General features: G+C 43.4%; 1 protein-coding gene across 1 annotated transcript; it reads left to right on the top strand.

The window, feature by feature from the left end:
- Window positions 1-1459: 1459 nt before the first annotated feature.
- ASIP (agouti signaling protein) lies at window positions 1460-6358 on the top strand. Its single transcript, XM_010194440.1, is given in 4 exon segments — window positions 1460-1664; window positions 4007-4032; window positions 4035-4073; window positions 6168-6358. Coding segments are annotated over 4 exon segments (417 nt in total). The 5' UTR covers window positions 1460-1489; the 3' UTR covers window positions 6345-6358.
- The last annotated feature ends 11480 nt before the right edge of the window (window positions 6359-17838 follow it).

The following is a 17838-nucleotide window of genomic DNA, read 5'->3' as shown; positions in this document are numbered from 1 at the left end:
ATCATTTGAAATTCAAACATAGCAGCCCTTGTTCCCCATGGGTTAACCTCCCCTATCGTAAAACTCCAAGCTCAGATATCTCAATTTTGGCTGCAGCTCCTGCAGATGTTGAAATCTCAAAGGATGCAGCACATGCAGCCCTGCAGATCCTGATCAAGCCCTAGCAGGTTTTGATGCACATCCTTCTCTGGACATGAAAGCCACGCCAGGGCACCCAGTGCTGATGTGGTACCAGAGCGGGGCCTGCAGAACAAACTGGTTTCTAACTGGTTTAGAAATGAGCCCAAGCACTCGGAACTGGGAGTTGGACTGGAGGATCATTAAGGTCCCTTCCAACCCAAACCATTCTGTAATGCTATGAATTAGAGGCACAATATTCAGCATCTCACAAGGAACGGTGGTGTTGGAGGAGGCTGTAAAAGCCAGCGTAATACAGGCTTAGCTGAGCAGCAGAGATTAGATTGAAGCTCTTCCAGTGCAGAAACTGTTCATCTTTTAATTTTCTGGTAATTGAGTTGTTACAACCAGATTGATTGCTCAAAACATTTGGTTTCACTTCCTCCTTTTACTGCTACTGGTGGCTTTTCACTGACGAACAGCTACCCGTAAATCTGGAGGCTGGCAGTGCCTTTGGTGAAGGCTCCCATAACTCTGACAAAGCACAAAACTGACGCAGATGGAAATAAAAACCAACTACAAACTTCCACAGCGTTAAGGACCTGCAAGAAAAGAGGACGGGGACGTGCTCCATGTCCCCATACAGCTGCACCGCGTCCTGCAGAGGTCAGCCAGGGCTGGTGGCTTTCCTCCGAGGTGGATGGCCACAATCTGCAAAGCTCAGGTTTCTCCATAAGTAAGCTCAAATCCCTCAGACTTTGTTGCATCTTAGAGGTTATTAAATACATACTTAAACCCTAAGGCCCATAAATGCTTTACAGCACTGGGCCTTTAATAACTCGCATGAATTATAGCCATGACTCACTGTGGGATCAGAGCAGTCACATCAGGGCGTAATAAAAGAAGATATTATTTCGTTACTTATTGTTAAATGTAGAAAAATAATAGGAATATTAGGAATACACAGTTTGTGTATTTTTTTTAAGTTATTATTATTTTTCTAGGCTTTCTAGCACAAATTTTTAAACAAGATTTTCTGGATTGAGCTGGTCAAAAGTGACAGCAGAAGCTTTCCTCCCCTTTGTCACACAATAAAGAACACTGTAAAACTCAGTGGGGAGAACTCGCTCACAGCCTTTTGAGGAAAGAATCAGGGAAAAAAAAGGCCACCTAAGAGAGTTGCATTTGAGACAGCATTTTTCCACTCAGACAACTGCAATCTCAGGTTTTCCAGTATCAGAGGCTGGAAATAAAAGAGTTGTCAAGGCTTTTGTTGCTGAAGCGGCACAACGTGACCGAAACCCATTGCTGAGATTCGTGTCCTTGCGTCCCTTCTACATGCAGGTTTTGACCAGCTTTGGTTTTCCTGACAATGGACTTTTTCCTCCCCAGGATGGAAAGCAAGAGCCTCTTCCTAAGCCTGTTGCTCTGCTACGCTTTGCTCAGAGCCGCCGATTCCCACATGGCGATTGAGGAGAAGACAGAGTGCAACCTGTCGAGGGGCAGCAAAATGAACCTCCAAGACCTCCCCCCCATCTCCATTGTAGGTCAGTAAAACCTGCATTCGGTGCCAAATTAGCAAGACTTGCAGAAAATACAGCTGGTGATTAACGTGGGTTATTTTCCCAGCTTACTGCAACATTGCAGGTCACACAGACGCCTTAGTAGTGTGCAGGGCTGCAGTGGCAACGCAGCCACAGCATCCAAGAACGGCAATTGAGGCAAACCACAATTTAGAATTAAAATAAACCCAACAAATTAATAATCAGACAACTTATTTTACTTTTGCAGGTTTCACTTCAGGTCCTATCACACTGTAAGTCTCTTTATACTGAAGTGTTTTCCCATTAATACAGGCATTAATCTTCTCAACCTTCCTTTGAAAGTCTAATGCAAATAGAGAAAGTGAACGTAACTTGGTTTTTTTTAGGATCTACTCTCATGGCAGAGAAATCAGCAGATCTCTAAGATATTAATCTGACCTCAGTTTCCCTGTGTGCCATGCAAAATTTAACCAGGGGAACAAAATAGCACTGCAAGGGAGAGCCAGAGGGTGTCTACAGATCCAAAACAGGGCGAGCTCTGTCCCTACCATCACTGGGAGGTGACCATCTGTAACTCCTTCATTGTAATTTAAACCAACATTTTTCTTGCAAGAAACTCACAGGTATTTGGGGATAATTCGCTGCAGAACATCATTCATAACTGTGTCAACATTTTAGTAATTCAAATTAAAACTTCTGCTGTTTAGCTCCTTTCTGCAGGAGGAGCTTTAAGGACTTTCGCTTAAAGCAGGTTGGTTTCTGGCCTTGTTTCCTGTATTTTCTCTGCATTCTCACTCAGGACAAGGTTTCTTTAAGGAGAAACAGTTGCCCCACGCATACATTTCCAATGAAATGTGAACCTCTGAATCTTGAATTAATTCAGGGTTGTTTCACTGCAAGTTCATTAAATTTGCACAGTTCTGCAGCCTCCCAAGACATATAATTTCATGATCCCAGATGCCTTCAATCTCACATTTCCAATAATTTATTTATTCCAATTAAAACCAGGGACACAAAATACAGAAAAATCAGATTACTTCTCTTATCTTCTCCCAAAAAAGCACCCGTGCCTAAACATGGCAGAAAGGTTGTGTCATGCCATATGGCTTTGCCAGCAGACATCCAAGGTAGCTGACTATTCCAAAAAGGAAGATACAGATGCAAAACTCCCTGTTGGCCAGGGCTGCACTCACTTTTTTGGGGCACAAGGCATTTCCAGGGGTGTCCCAAGGACTTTCTGCAGCCCCCTTGTTCCAAGGTGAGAGCCTGGTCTGGTCCTTCACTACCTCATCCCTCAAGAAAATCAGAAAAACACAAAGGGAGCAGTAAAACTGAGACAAATCATTCCTTTTTTTCCTCATTCAATAGAATCTGAGCTAAGTTTTGCAATAGTTTATTTTGCAGCCAAAATGGCACACATGCAAACCTTTCTGGGTTTTATTGCAGACAACCAGTTGCCTCATTACCTCTGTCACTTATCTAAAATAATTGAATGGTAACGGGATAAACTAAAGGAAAATTAATCAAAAGTGTGCATTAATGCATGGCGACTTGGATACGGTCTCTCAGAGGATGGAGACGGGTGGAAATGGGAGAAACTACTGCAAACAGGGAAAAGCAGCTGGAAAAAGCAGGCACGGAGGTGGCTGCTTCAGCGCTGCCCCTGCTCCCTCTACCCACAGCCCCTGCAAAAGCCTTGCCACACTTGAGGTATTTTATAATGGTATATAATTACCATTACCTGTGGTAATATTTACCACAACAACAGTGCCATGGCAAAAGGCTGGCAGGTTTCTCCCATCACCGCCACAGAAACAAGTCATTTAGAGCAAATATTGAGTGTTTGAATAACCACAGCCTCCTCTCCCCTCCTGATACCATCAATTTATTTATGAAAGAGAGAGGTTTTTGCTTACAAAAACAAATGTATGCTTGTTAATTCTTGCCAAAATTATGCAGGTAACACCACCTTTTAGCAGAAAAAACTATGGAATTTTAAAGGCTTTTTTTCCTATTTTTGTTCACGTGACTAACATGGAGAAGTACCCCCATCTTTTCCACAAAGAACTTTAATTTTAGTAAATTAATATTAATTATTTCCCTTCTTGACATCTGACCAAACGATGTGTCAAAAAGCCCTCCTCAAACACCCCCATTGGTGCTCTTCTGCTTTTCACAAGCGGTGTGGGAGCAAGGACGGCTCCTAGAGACGAACGTCTTCACTGCAAAGCACACACTGACAACGCAAGGTAGCTGCCTTCTCTCACACAAAAACAGTATTTATCTCAGTCAAATGCCGTGCTATAAAATTGATTTAACATTATGTTGTGCTGTTCTCCTTGAAGATTTAACTAAAAGATCCCAGAATTTTTTTTCAGCAGGAAAGAGGCCGAGAGCAAGAAATCTTCCAAGGTAGGTGGCTGTTCAGAAAACAGTGTTGAATTCAAACTGTTTCTTACTCCTGTAGTTTTCCTCAGTGCATTCATTGGCAAAGCTTTTGCAGCCATTTATTTAATTTACATACAGTTCAAAGCTCTAAATACTGTACAAACAGATACGAAACATTGATAGTGGAAAGAAAACTGTATCATCTTAGATTAGTTAGAAGTAACTGCTTGGGTTTGGGGGATCTTGATGGTTTTCGTTTTGCTCCTCACAGTCCTCTCGTACACAAAGGCACTTGAACCTTGAGCTTCTTGAAGTATTTGTGAAATTATTTAGGTATGTGCCATAAAGAGGCGTCATTCCCAGTCCCATCATGTGGGCTAGTGGTCCATGCTCTGCAGCCTGGGGACACAGACTCAGTGTCTGCTGATTTGTAACTGCAGGTGCCAAAAAAATCAGGTGGAAGCTTACAAAGAAGTTAGTATTTGGTTGAAAATATTAATAATTTTATCTGATCAGCAGATTCAGGCTGAGAGATTTCCTTAATGTGTTGTTACCCATAAGTCTCAAATGTGAAGCATTACACGGGCTGGACTCTTGTCTCTTAAAGATTGTCTGGAAGAGTAAAAAAATAGCATTTCTATTTTTAATATGTCATGGTGGTATTTATAGACAAACCAGTCTATAAAAAAAGAGCTCCTTCTTTTCCTTTCTAATTGATGTCGTGTGGTTAACCTTCCTTGAAACACCTCCTAAATCCACAGCCTGACCCAGGTTTAAAGGGGCCTCAGGACATCATCCACCTTCAGCTTAAAGGAGTGATCCTTGTGATCAATCTTTGTCTAAGTATTTTGGCTTAAAAGCTCCTAAAGCTTTAGAGACCACAGCACATTTTGCCTTAAAATTAAAAGGCAGCTTGACAAACCCACTAGGGTTAGGGTAGAGCATTGCCAAGTCACCTCCCCTCAGCCTCGTCGCACTGGAGACAACATGGGTGCCAGCCCCACAGGCTGACAGGGAGGTTTCACTCTTTCATCTGAAAAGTCTGAGGATCCAAGAGTATTCCTGACTTTGTTTTACTGATAACATCGTAGTCTTTGCAGATTCTTGGGTCCCTTTCTTCACTGCTGCCACATTTAGTGGCCATGGTGGGGTTGGGTTGATGGTCAGACTTGATGATCTTAGAGGTCTCTTCCAACCTTAATGATTCTGGGATTCTTCCCTACAAAGCATTTGCCAACTCTATATCCAGTCAGATTTCTAATTGCCTAAAATATGGGGCTCCTGAGCTCTACCGTTTTGCTTGGTAGGTGGGTCTCAAGCTGGCATTTCCAATGACCTGGTCCCACCACATCTCTATATTGCCACTAATGTAGGTCTCACTGCTAGTGACCACCAACTCATCTGAAGGCCAGTGTGCATCTGCAGCCCAGAAACCAACCCCATCCTGGGCTGCTTCACAAGAAGTGTGGCCAGCAGGGCCAGGGAGGGGATTCTGCCTCTCTGCTCTGCTCTGGTCAGACCTCACCTGCAGTTCTGTGTCCAGCTTTGGAGTCCCCAACATAAAAAGGGCATTGAAGTGCTGGAGCGGGGCCAGAGGAGGCCACAAAGATGATCCAAGGGCTGGAGCAGCTCTGCTATGAAGACAGGCTGAGAGAGTTGGGGTTATTCAGCCTGGAGAAGGCTCCAGGAGGATCTTATAGCGACCTTCCAGGACCTGAAAGGTGGGGAAGAGCTGTTCACTGGGGCATGGAACAGTAGCATGAGGGGTGATGGTTTTAAACTAGAAAAGAGTAGATTTAGGTTGGATATGAGGAAAAAGCTCTTCCCCATGAGGTGGTCGATCACTTGCACAGGTTGTCCAGAGGTGGTGCAGGCCCCATCCCTGGAGATATTCAAGGCCAGGCTTGATGGGGCTCAGAGCAACCTGATCTGGTACCAATGTCCCTGCTCACTGCAGGGGTTGGACTGGAGGAGCTGTAAAGGTCCCTTCCAACCCAACACATCCTATGGTTCCATCTCCAGTCAGAAGCTCCCATGGTTCACTTTCTCTGCACCCACTCTGTGTTCTGACCCACGTTCATTTTACACTTACAAGAATTCTCGTGTTTTTCCTTCTAGAAAAATGCTCAACTGAAGGCACCTCCGAAACCAAGGCCCACACCAGCTGCTGACTGCGTGCCCAACTTCAAAACCTGCAAACCACACTTGAATTCGTGTTGCAACTACTGTGCTTTGTGCAAATGCCGAATTTTTCAGACCATCTGCCAATGTCTACTGCTAAACCCAAAGTGCTAAGCCAAACTGGGAACACAATCAGGCTTCTGTCTTTTATTAGCTTCTCGAGTGTGCATTTCAAACTGCCCCATGCGTGTAGCCATCAAAGTAGAGAGCTTTGAAGCTGGCAGCTTGGATTTGCCCCACTTAAAATTAAATGGACTCTTTTCCTTTTTCGTGGGGTTAAGGCTATCATAAACAAGATGGTTTTCTCAAGGAGCAGACAACTGGGGAGACTGACATCGAACAAGTACTTTTCGCAAAACTGACCTGTGTTTTAAGAATAATTCTGGGGTTGTGTTGGTTTAGGGTATTTTTTTCAGGGTCATATTAACCACAGACTGCAGTGTTGTCTATCCAGCACCACAAAACCTGCACCAGTGGGGCGCAAACAGCCACACTACAACAGGACTGGATAACCCAGTGAGGGACCAAACCTTGGGTTTGCCCACAAGGACAGCAGCAGCTTCCAGCACAGCCAAAATACCATGCAGAAAAGGCAGGGTTTGGGGTTACCTCAATTTTCAGACATTCAGCAAAAATCAGGACAAGAATTCCTGTAGGTTATTGTACTGGAAAGAACAGACCTAAAACAGTAAGGTATTTTTTTTAACCATCCCCAGCTGAGCATCAGTACATCCACCTCCAGAGCTTTTAGTCATCCCACCAGAAACCAGCATCTCCAAGGTGTATAATAGATGTGTGTATTTGAACCCTGAATGTATCTGTGCCTCATGACTTCAAAATCAGAAGCTTTTCCCCAGCTGTATCCATAGGAATGGAGTTCTCAACCCCTCTTCTGCTGCCAAGGACACAGGAACACATCCAGGACTATGAGGAAGAAAGGAAAGATCAGCAAATGTATATCCCACACGTACATCTTGAAGGGAACCATTAAGAGCAACCAAACTTTCTTAGGCCATTCTTACTATGGGCAACTCACAGCACCTACCCCAAGCATGGATTTAGGTGGTGGTCTCCATGTGCTGCATGCAACCAGTGACCACAGGAAAAAAAAAATCAAGTTATCAAATGCTGTATCAACCCTTAAAGGCTCAGAAACAGCTCTGAAGTGTGGATGAAGCTCAAGGCAGCAGCAAACAGGTGTCTAGAAAACATCTCTCTTTTCTTCTTGAAGCTCTTTGCCTTCATCTTGAGCTCCCCAAGATGGCACAGGGGAAAGCCCTTTGGTCAAAGCACCAGGAGATGTGGTCGGTCACAGGAGGGAGCAGACCCAGAACCTGTCTAACTGCTGTGAGCTGTTCCTGACCACGGATTTCTAATCCAAATCCTGATTTTTCCCATGCTCTGTACAGGTCTAATAGAGAGGAAATGTCTTCACTGATTTATTTGTAAGCACTGCTGGGGGCTACAAAAATCCTCCAGGCAGGCAAGGATGCTGCAGATGACACCCTAAAGGGGACCAAGCCATAGGAACTTTTTTCTTCTAATAATCAATCCGAAGCCCAGAGCTCAAACCATAGGTCAGATGTTGACAGAAATATTTGTTCAGCTTAGACATATATATATAGATGACAGAGATTAATCTAATCAGAGCCCAAATGACGACAGGATGTGTGTTCCTTATCTTTATAAAATACATCAGCTGTCATATATGATGCAAGCTTGAATTCTTTTCAATGTACATAAGTATGATTTTTAGTCAGATATCCTGGCTGAGGAATCTGGCAGCCACTCAGATATGATAAAACGAGGATGAGAAGGAAGGATTCTATATTACAAGGGCCTTAGGAAACAGAACTTGCCCCCTTCTTTTACTACATATAAAGGTGTAGGTTCCCATCAAGTTGTTTCAAAATTCTCATAAGAAATTGTCCTTGGTTGATACTAAAATCGTATCAATAATCACACATTGTGGAAACAATAACATTTCCTTACTGGAGTGTCCAGCTGGTCAGAAAAATGCTGTTTTACCAGGGTGGAGGGGAGCAGGAGGAAAGGGAAGGAGCCAGAAACCAAACAAGCAGCTGCTCTCTGGCCAGCAGCTCCCACTCCAGCTCTGCAGTCACCGAACGGCTGGGGATGGCAGGGACCTCTGGAAGTCTCCTGCTCCAACCCCTGCCCAAGCAGGGCCACCCAGAGTGGACTGCCCAGGACCACGTCCAGACAGCTTCTGAATATCTCCAAGATATTGGAGACTCCACAACTGCCTTGGGTAACCTGTGCCATGCACGTCCATGGCTTTCTTGCACAGGGGAGCTCCAAATTAGACGCAGTAATTCAGATGTGGCCTTACCAGTGCTGAGCAGAGAGGAATCATCACCTCCTTGACCTGCTGGTGACAGTCCTCTTCACGCAGCCCAGGACACCATTTGTCTTCATTGCTGGCTTGTGTTCACCTCAGTGTTCACCAGGACCTCCCAGGTCCTTTTTGGCTGAGCTTCTGGACCTGCACTTCTCCTTGTTGAGCTGCATGGGGGTCCTGTCAGGCCATATCTCCAAATGGTGAAGGTCCCTCTGGATGGCAGCACAATCCTCTGGTGGACCAGCCACTCCTTCCAATTTTGGGTCATATACAGACTTCCCAAGGGTGTTTATGATTCACCCCATCATCCAGACCATTAACGAAGACGTCAACCACAGCCAAGACCCACCCTGAGGAGCTGGGAGACACGGAAGCTGAACCAGCAAAGTACAGGACAGTGCATGTACACCATGAAGGAAGAGGAAAGTTTCTTTCAATATGAGAATGAGGGGATTTGTCTTTCAACATACATGCACATACTTTTTAATATAGCATTTATATGTAGTGCATTTTGACAAATCTGATTTATTAATAAGCCTTTCTTGTAACTGGAATTGATTAGAAAGAGGTTATGCTTTCTTTGCCATTCATCTATCACACCAAAGAATATATCTAATTACTCTGAAATTGTTATTAGCCTTCATGACTTTACTTTTCTGGGTAAAGATCACGTTGTATGAGGTATTGATAGGATACAGAAATCAGTAAAGCATGTACACTTCATATTTGCTTCCTGTATTTAGTTTGAACAGATATTTATATTGAGGAGTTTGTAAGAGCTCCCTAAGGGACTGACCTGAGATGCTGATGAGCACACAGATGATAAAACGTACACATGACAAAGATGGAGTGTTTCATTTTTAGTTGTCACACACCAAGAGGTCTCCACTGAAAACACATTGGGAGTCAGGCTTAAGACAGACCCAGTATTGCTCCATGAGAGTCAGTTTGCTCCATGACACTAATGGAAATTTTACCTTAACTACAGCTTAGCAGGACAAATAAATCACTATTAGCTTTTCCGAATATCGCCTATCTTGTGTGAATTTAAAAGCCTTTTCCCATCCAAAGTCTTGACTTGATTGCTTTTTGTCACACTCAAAGACCATAAAATCCAAGTTTGGATGGATAAAACAGATGGTAGGATGAACATCTTCATGACTACACCAAACTAGCTCGAAACTTCTCATAATTGTCTAAGTTTATTACTGAAACTGTCTGGGAGATCCCAGAAGAAAAATAAATAAGTCTCTATATCAGTTTTTAGGATTTTCTCATAGAAAAAGAAAGAGTTGATAGAAAATAGAAAAACTTACCCGAGTTCTATAGGTGAATCAACATTTTCTGTGATGCTGCTTTGGCTGAGGGTGATGAAAGATTCAGTGAAGTCCCTGTGAGACGCAGAGATAGCGCGAACCTCATGAAATGAATTACAGGAGCAGCAGATGGAGATTTGTGTAGCCAAATCGAGGAGCCAAGGAAGAACTTGCATGTGCCATGCCCAAAGCTGACTCTGCGGGAGCTCCATTTGACAGAGCAAAAGTTACATCATCTTGGTCCTACGGCAAGCACGCTCCTCAGGGGGGACACTATTCATGAGATACCACAGCCCTGAGGTCACTCACTCTGTGGGTGTAGACATCAAATGACAGCAAAGGCCATTGCAAAAAAAAGCAGCATTAAATCACAACTTTTTTCATCAAAGCCTTTCAAGCTGAATTAGACCATTCTATGCCAGAAGTGACTTTATAAACACACTAAATTCACCCATTCAGCTTTTGTTCACAGCCAGCGTCCTGTTGAACTCACAGAGGCATGGCTGTGAGTTACAGAATCAGGGCTGAAAAAGAAAATAGGCTGCACTGGGTATTTTTCAATGGCATCATCAGCTCCTGTCAATGCAGGTATAGCACAGAGCATGGGAACACGCACAACTGACCCGCACTGGGTTTCCTCACTCTTAGCAGCTTCTTAAGCCTGTGAAATGAAGTGAAATCCTGTAGCTCCTCACCCAAATGAGCTACACAGCCAGATACAGGATCTGTTGGAATCTCTCATTATTTGTAACGTGCTTAATGCCGCTCTTGAACACAACAAAAAAGGCAATACCTGCTCCAGCAAGCTCCAGCTCAGAGATCCTGACGTGTTCTGCTGATAACTTCTCTATCTAACATGCTTTAACAACGCTCCCCATTTCTTCAGATCCAACACTGAAGATCCTGAAGTCAGCAGGCACTTGCAGCTCTGTTGTTAATTCGCTATTTCCAGTACATTGAGAAACAGCAAGAGCAGTTTTATACCTAGAGAGGATTTGGTGGCATTTTCTTCCCCTTCCCCAGAAAAGTCACCCTGCTTTGGGGGCCAAGATGCTCAAACATCAGCCATGCCACCCTAGTTTAGGTTTTTCTGGTCCTCCAGAATAAACACAACTATTTTCTGCTTCTTGCGTGGTTATAGTTGAAGGAGATAAGAGAGCTATGAAAATTTTCTCTCTTATTTCCTCTATTCTCCAGATTTTATTGGCAGACTTCTCAGATGATGTGCAGATGGCCAACATATGGCTAAGTTCTTCTCCCATAAGAAGGAGGAGGCTTTAGTCATTTCTGCAAGATTTTTCAGTAAAATGAAAAAAAAAACCAAAACCCAATAGTACAATTGCTGCGTGGCATATGCACACGTATTTCTGTCCAGGAAATCCTTTGAGATGAAATCCTGGCCTGAAATACGAGCATCCTAAAATGGCTGTAATAGTGTCACAACACAACTCACATGTGGCATTCATTTAGTACACATAAAGGCAGGAAAAGACAAAAATACACCCTCCCTAGTGATCCAGTTCAGGACCCTTTGAATCGGGGGAAATCTTCTATTGACTTTAATATACTTTACTAAACAACGCCACGGCTCACTCTGTACCACCAGGTGGACTGAGTTAACAACAGTGTTTTCTGGAGGGACCCTTGCTATTTTTGGCAGTTCCCTCAGCTAAAATGCCATTCGTGATCTCGTAAGGGCTTCCCTTCATTCTGCACAGCTGCCTTGAGCAGATAAACCACAGTATTATACATCTTAAAACAGCCAGGAATCAACCATGAGAATACACAGCCTCACTCTTCCTTGTGTTCTCTAGCAAACTAGTGTGGCATTTAAAAAATAAACCAATATAAGCTCATTAAAGGCTAATGGTCTTTCATCTGTTGGTGAAAGACAGCAATTCTTGAAGTCTTCTTGAATGGGAATAGGAGCAGATGCATTCAGAGTAATTCAACAGCCACGGGTCCTTCACTCTGAAAAGGCCCCCAAGTATCTGGCAGAGCCAGACCACTTTAAGCTATAAGGTTTTAATATTTAGTATTTAAAAGACCTCTTCGCTATAAAGCTGTGATTCAATTCATAATATAATTTCTCCATTTGGGAAGCAAATATTTGGAGCACTAAATGACTATACCAGAGATTTTATTTCCCCTTATTCTCTTCACTTTGTTTGACATCCCTCCATCACGACTGTTATCTTCCAAGTGCAAGATTTTGGTCAGCGATGTCACTCTGTATCTGCAGAATGGCATCTCGGTGACACACCAGGCAGCACCACAGGCAAAGGCCTTCACTGCCAAAAAGAGTTTGGATCCAGTTAATAAAATACACATAGGAAGCAAGTTTTGGATGGGAGGAAAAGCCAGGAGCACCAAACATTTGTTCTGAGTGGGAATCAAGTTAATAATGCAAAACAGATACGTGCAAAACAAGGTCTGATTACCCAGCATTTAAAGGTACCTCTCCCATCTGTAATATTGCAGCTAAGATGCTGCAGTTCCATCAGGGTTACAGCAGCACGTGCCTAGGAACACAGCTCATTTAACATCACCTTACGGAAATGATTTTCCGGTTGTTGAAACCAAAACCAGAGCGCTACAGAAAAGTAACAGCTTTGCTGAAAAGTGTTCTCTGGGCTCTACAGATGGAGCAAACAGTAAAAACTTTGCTACAGACTTCCTAAACATCCTCAAGATTTTAATCTCTCTCCGCTAGGAAATTTCAGGGAATCAGACAAGCAGAAGGGATGTCAGTCCCCATCCAGTTCAAAGGATGCTGCAGAACCTTAAACCCTTTTTACCTTCATCCTATTCACTTCTGGAAGTATTTTTCCACAGGACTTTTTTCTTCTTTCAGTCTTTCGTTTGGTTTTGCTTTCTTCCAAGCTGGCATGCAAAAGGCAAGCACTCATAAAGGGTTAGTGACTTGAAAAAAAGGAATAAACCTTAAGTTTAATTGGTATAGTTATGCAAAGTTGTTCAGTGGCAAACAATGCTCCTGCAAAACTACTGAGGCTTTACAGTGTACATTTATGACATTTGATTTGAAGCCTCAAAAGCTAAAAAAACCACAATTCGCTCCTGAGAAACTTCGTATCATGTTCAAGAAGAACCACTGCTATGAAAACAAGCTCAGTCGTGACTCAGTTATCACTGGATGTTCATTTACCCATCCTTTGTCCTCTACTCACACTGAGCCCTATTCCCTAAGGCTCTCTGTGCACCTCCATCGATCTCCATTCCCCAGCACATCCAGCTGTGCAAAAAAACCCAGAGCAGGATACAGAGCAAGACTGTATTGCAAATCAGGGGCTTTGTAAAAGTCAGAGTAGGGTATCTGGTTGAGATAAATGGAGAAAAACGTGCAGTCTGTACTCTCTTACCACACCTGACTCAGTGGAGGGAAAACAGGGCTGTCGTATTTAAAGAAAATGGTATTTTCACTGGTAACAATAAGGAAAGCATTAACAGAAAAGGAATGTGAAAGACATATGAGGAAATGTGCGATTACTCTTCTTGACCAAATCAGACCTTGTCTCAAGACCAGGAGTACAATCTTTCATTTATTTCATTTCACCACCAGGTTCAAGCACCACCCAAGAAATGGTGCTCATTACTGTCCTGGGACAGCATAACTGCGCTAAATGCAGCAGGCCAGTGCAAATTACTGAATTGTTAAAAAGCAAACTTTAACTGGACACACCATTAAACAAGAACTTTTGGCAGTGTGGTAACCAGGTTTGGTTTAGCCCTACTTTATTACTGGGAACCCTGAACCTTGCTTTTGTTCCCACTTCACACTTTCACCCCAGACCATGCTGTATAATGTTGACTGAACAGGATTTCCATGACACAGAATCCCAGACCGTTAGGGATCGGAAGGGACCTCCAAAGCTCATCCAGTCCAATCCCCCTGCCGGAGCAGGAACACCCAGATGAGGTTACACAGGAAGGCGTCCAGGTGGGTTTTGAATGTCTGCAGAGAAGGAGACTCCACAACCTCTCTGGGCAGCCTGGGCCAGGGCTCTGTCACCCTCACTGAGAAGAAGTTTCTTCTCCAATTGAAGTGGAACCTCCTGTGTTCCAGTTTGTGTCTGTTACCCCTTGTCTTATCATTGTTTGTGACCAAGAAGAGCCTGGCTCCATCCTCGTGACACTCACCCTTTAAATATTTATAAACATGAATGAGGTCTCCCCTCAGTCTCCTCTTCTGCAAACTAAAGAGCCCCAGCTCCCTCAGCCGCTCCTCAGAAGGGAGATGCTCCACTCCCTTGATCATCTTTGTAGCCCTACGCTGGACTCTCTCCAGCAGTTCCTGTCCTTGAACTGAGGGGCCCAGAATTGGACGCAATATTCCACACATGGAGATAAATCTGTGTGGGCAGAGGGAAAGTGTGTTTTTTCTTCAAAGATTCAGCCCCTCAAATATTTAAATAACCTGAGGAACAGTTTTTCCCAGCTCAAGTGTATGATGCAGGCTAGCCCCAGCTTTTGCCTTGAGAAAACCCCACGTGGATACATTAAATATTTTCAGTAGCTTAAGGATCACACAAAAGTAAACAAATCCATGGCAAAACCCAAAGCATCTCACTACACAAAACAAGTCAGGCCACGTCAGATCTTTAATAAAAGCACTTTGAGTCGGTGACAAACAAGATACAGCAGACATGACAACTCAGAAAAAATCAAGTTGAGGGTGGAAGTGTGCTGCTGCTGCTTTCAGAGGATCAAACAAGGTCCCTAAACTTAACCATCCCCTCAGGGGCTTCTCAGTCGCTCACAACACACTAGAAGGCTGCTAGAAAAACATCCCTCTTGTCTCACCTCTCCTCAGGCTAATAGGATTCATCTAATTTGAGCAGGGCATGGCAGAAAGCACATCCCTGTAGAAACCATTCCACGTCTTACTGGTCAGACTGGTCAAAGAGGCTGTCAGCCATGCGTTTGACAAGGATATGCCTTTCATTTAGCAATCTTCTGTCCTGCTCCCCTTTTATTGAGACTTTAGGAGTCAATAAAAGGTGCACAGGATCCTTTTCACCATGACATTAGCTAAGTAACCAATTCTAATTCCAAGAGTCAGAGTGACCCTCTTTCAGTAACAAATAAGGCCCTGAAACTTCCTTGGGAAGGGGAGGGGTTGTGCAGCGCAGAGGAGTATGGTGAAGGGCTCGTCCTCAGAAACCCAGCACATACAAGAGCTTTGGAAGGTTCTAGCCCTGCACTTTGGTCTTTGGGTAGTGCCACCTGCTCAGTATCTGTAGTGGTCTGGCTTGAATGGCCCATCTCTTGACAAACCCAAGTATTTGGCCTGCTTGTCACTCAGCTTTGTCAGCTTCACGCACAGTTTATCCAGATGAGCGGCAGCCACAGCTTCATCCAGCTGGAAAACAAAGCATTGAGACAAGAATATGAGCAGAATGGAGTCCTTTCAGTTCAGGAAGCTATGGTCAATAGCAAGAGGTGAGTATATGAAAACCAAGGAAGATGGAAAAGCCCCATGCTTTCAAGGGAATCGAGTTAAGCTTAAATGAGGCAGACAAATTGATACAATCAAGCCAGTTTCAGTCTCATATGCACATTCACATCCATCCTACAAGAACAGAGATCAAACTATTCAAAGACATGACTATCCAGTTTGGTAGAATGGTAAAGCCCCAGTCACATTCCCACTACAAAGACACTTGGACATACAAAACTATCACTTTACAATTTTAGATAAGCTCTAATACAGGGAAAACCCCCACTTCTCCTCTGCAGATATCCCATGTTAGGGCTTCATGACTTGTTCACCATTTCTAATCCCTGTAAAATACAAATGATCATTGCTAAGGAAAGAGATATAAAGTCAGTCTACATTCCAGCAGCACAGGAAAGACTGGCAATATTTCCCCCATACTAGTTAAATAGATGGGAGAGGTTCCAGTATATTTGAAGAATAAATCATCGAAACAATCAAAGGCCAGATCTTCAGCTTGTGTGAACCAGCAAGTCCTAAATGATTCAATAAGAGTCCTAGACTTCCCAATCAAAGGGCATGTGGTAACATGTAACTGAAGTAATCCCATTTTAATGAACCAGGTGAAAACCTACATCTGTGCAGAGTACAATTCACTGCAGCTCAACCTCCTTGTAGCAAAATTGCCAACATCTCTCGAAAACCAACACAGCCAAATATGTACAAGGCAGAACTAAAACCATGGAGGGAAGCTGACATTCTTACCTTAAAATCATATTGCTGAGAATAAGGATGGACAGATTTGGTGCCAAAAGCATCAGCACAACAGTTTGCCTGGATTTCCAGAAACTGTGGGCATGCTGGTAATAACTGATCATTGAAGTGATGTCCTTGCAGTCAAAATGCAATGTAAGATACTTGCTAATTCTTTAATTTTACATTTGGACCTCAAAGCTACTGCACAGAACAAGGAAAGATACTGGCCAAAAAAAATTATCAGAGAAAGCTTTTCTGCCCATCTTTTGTTGGTTCTGACAAAGTGGCTGCTTTATTCTTTGAAATTCTAGAGAGGACAGAGGTTAAAAAGAGCATTTTGTCACAGTATACGAACCTGAAGAGATCACTGCCATATGCTCCACTAACTCAGTTTGTAAATAACTGATCTGGGCATTACTTCTCAACTCCAGTTCAAGAATGCTTACTAAAAATTGTTACTCGGGAACAGGATGAAGCCACATTTTATTAGCGATACTGGACTATCATTTTTGAGATAATTGTCAAAACATCTTTCCTTTGAAGATGATTACGTGTCAGCTTGCTGATGAACTGCAGCATTTCTGGTATGCTTTGCTTGATTATTAATGGATTTGGACGCTTAAGTCCTTCAGCAAACACTTCACAAGTAAGCCCAAACTTACACACTCTACTTCCCAAATGAAAAGTATTTTCATATTTAGTCTCACACCTGGTTGCATTCCAAAGGCAATGGGATTTAACTCCAGCATCTTCTTCAATGATCATCTCAAATTCTCAGGCTCGTTTTGGAAAAGTAAAGCCAGGTTAGTTTTATAAAAGGAATTTGTGAGTTGTGACATGGCCCAGACTTTTTCAGGAACAAAGAATGCAGAGGTAAGCTTAAAGGGAAACTCAAGGGAATGTGTCATCAATATTTTGTGAAGCTATTAGGACCACATTGTGATAAACTCTGCTCAGGTGCAAGTGGTACCCAGACTTTATCAACCACAGTAAAAGTGATTCCTAATTTCACTCCAGCTTCAACTCTAACCCCCTAGACCTTGCTGCTGGATAGGTTATGTGAAAGCTTGCTGTGAATGCTGACATTCAGCAGAAGGGACAAGTTGGCTGGGAGAAACTCCTTGACTGCCCTGAGGCAGCACAGGACTTCCCAGTACCTTAAGAATAGCCTCAAGTGAAGCCAGAAAGTGCCTGGACATTCCTATCACATGTGACAGACAAGTCCCAGTTCTGCACAACAGATAAGCCACAAAAAACAACCCACTTCACACTCAGCATGACCAAAGGCAAGTATTCACTGAGGGACAGAAGCTCCTCAACAACATTCAGTAGGAAAATGAACTCAAGCACATAAATCTACACAATCACACCTGAAGTTGGCTTCTTACAAGCTTGTGTTTGCTATCCTAACTCACCTTCTTTGGCAGGAAATGGACTCCGACAGCGTATTTGTCACTATGTGTCCACAGCTCAATCTGGGCCAGCACCTGGTTGGTGAAGGAGTTGCTCATAACAAAGCTCGGGTGACCCATGGCACAGCCCAGGTTGACCAGTCGGCCCTCCGCCAGCAGTATAATGTGACGGCCGTTCCTCAGCGTATAGCGATCCACCTGGGTTGGAAAAAGGAAAAGCAGTGCAGTGACAGGATAAAGAGAGCATTTTAAATCAAGCTTAGTGGGCTTGCTTTGCTACCCACATCACCAGTTCAGCAGTGGGCTTAAA

This window comes from Mesitornis unicolor, unplaced genomic scaffold, assembly GCF_000695765.1.
Source record: "Mesitornis unicolor isolate BGI_N332 unplaced genomic scaffold, ASM69576v1 scaffold24061, whole genome shotgun sequence".
Classification (NCBI taxonomy): Eukaryota; Metazoa; Chordata; class Aves; order Mesitornithiformes; family Mesitornithidae; genus Mesitornis; species Mesitornis unicolor.
Note: the sequence above shows the minus strand (reverse complement) of the source record. Positions and strands in the feature narration are given on the sequence as shown.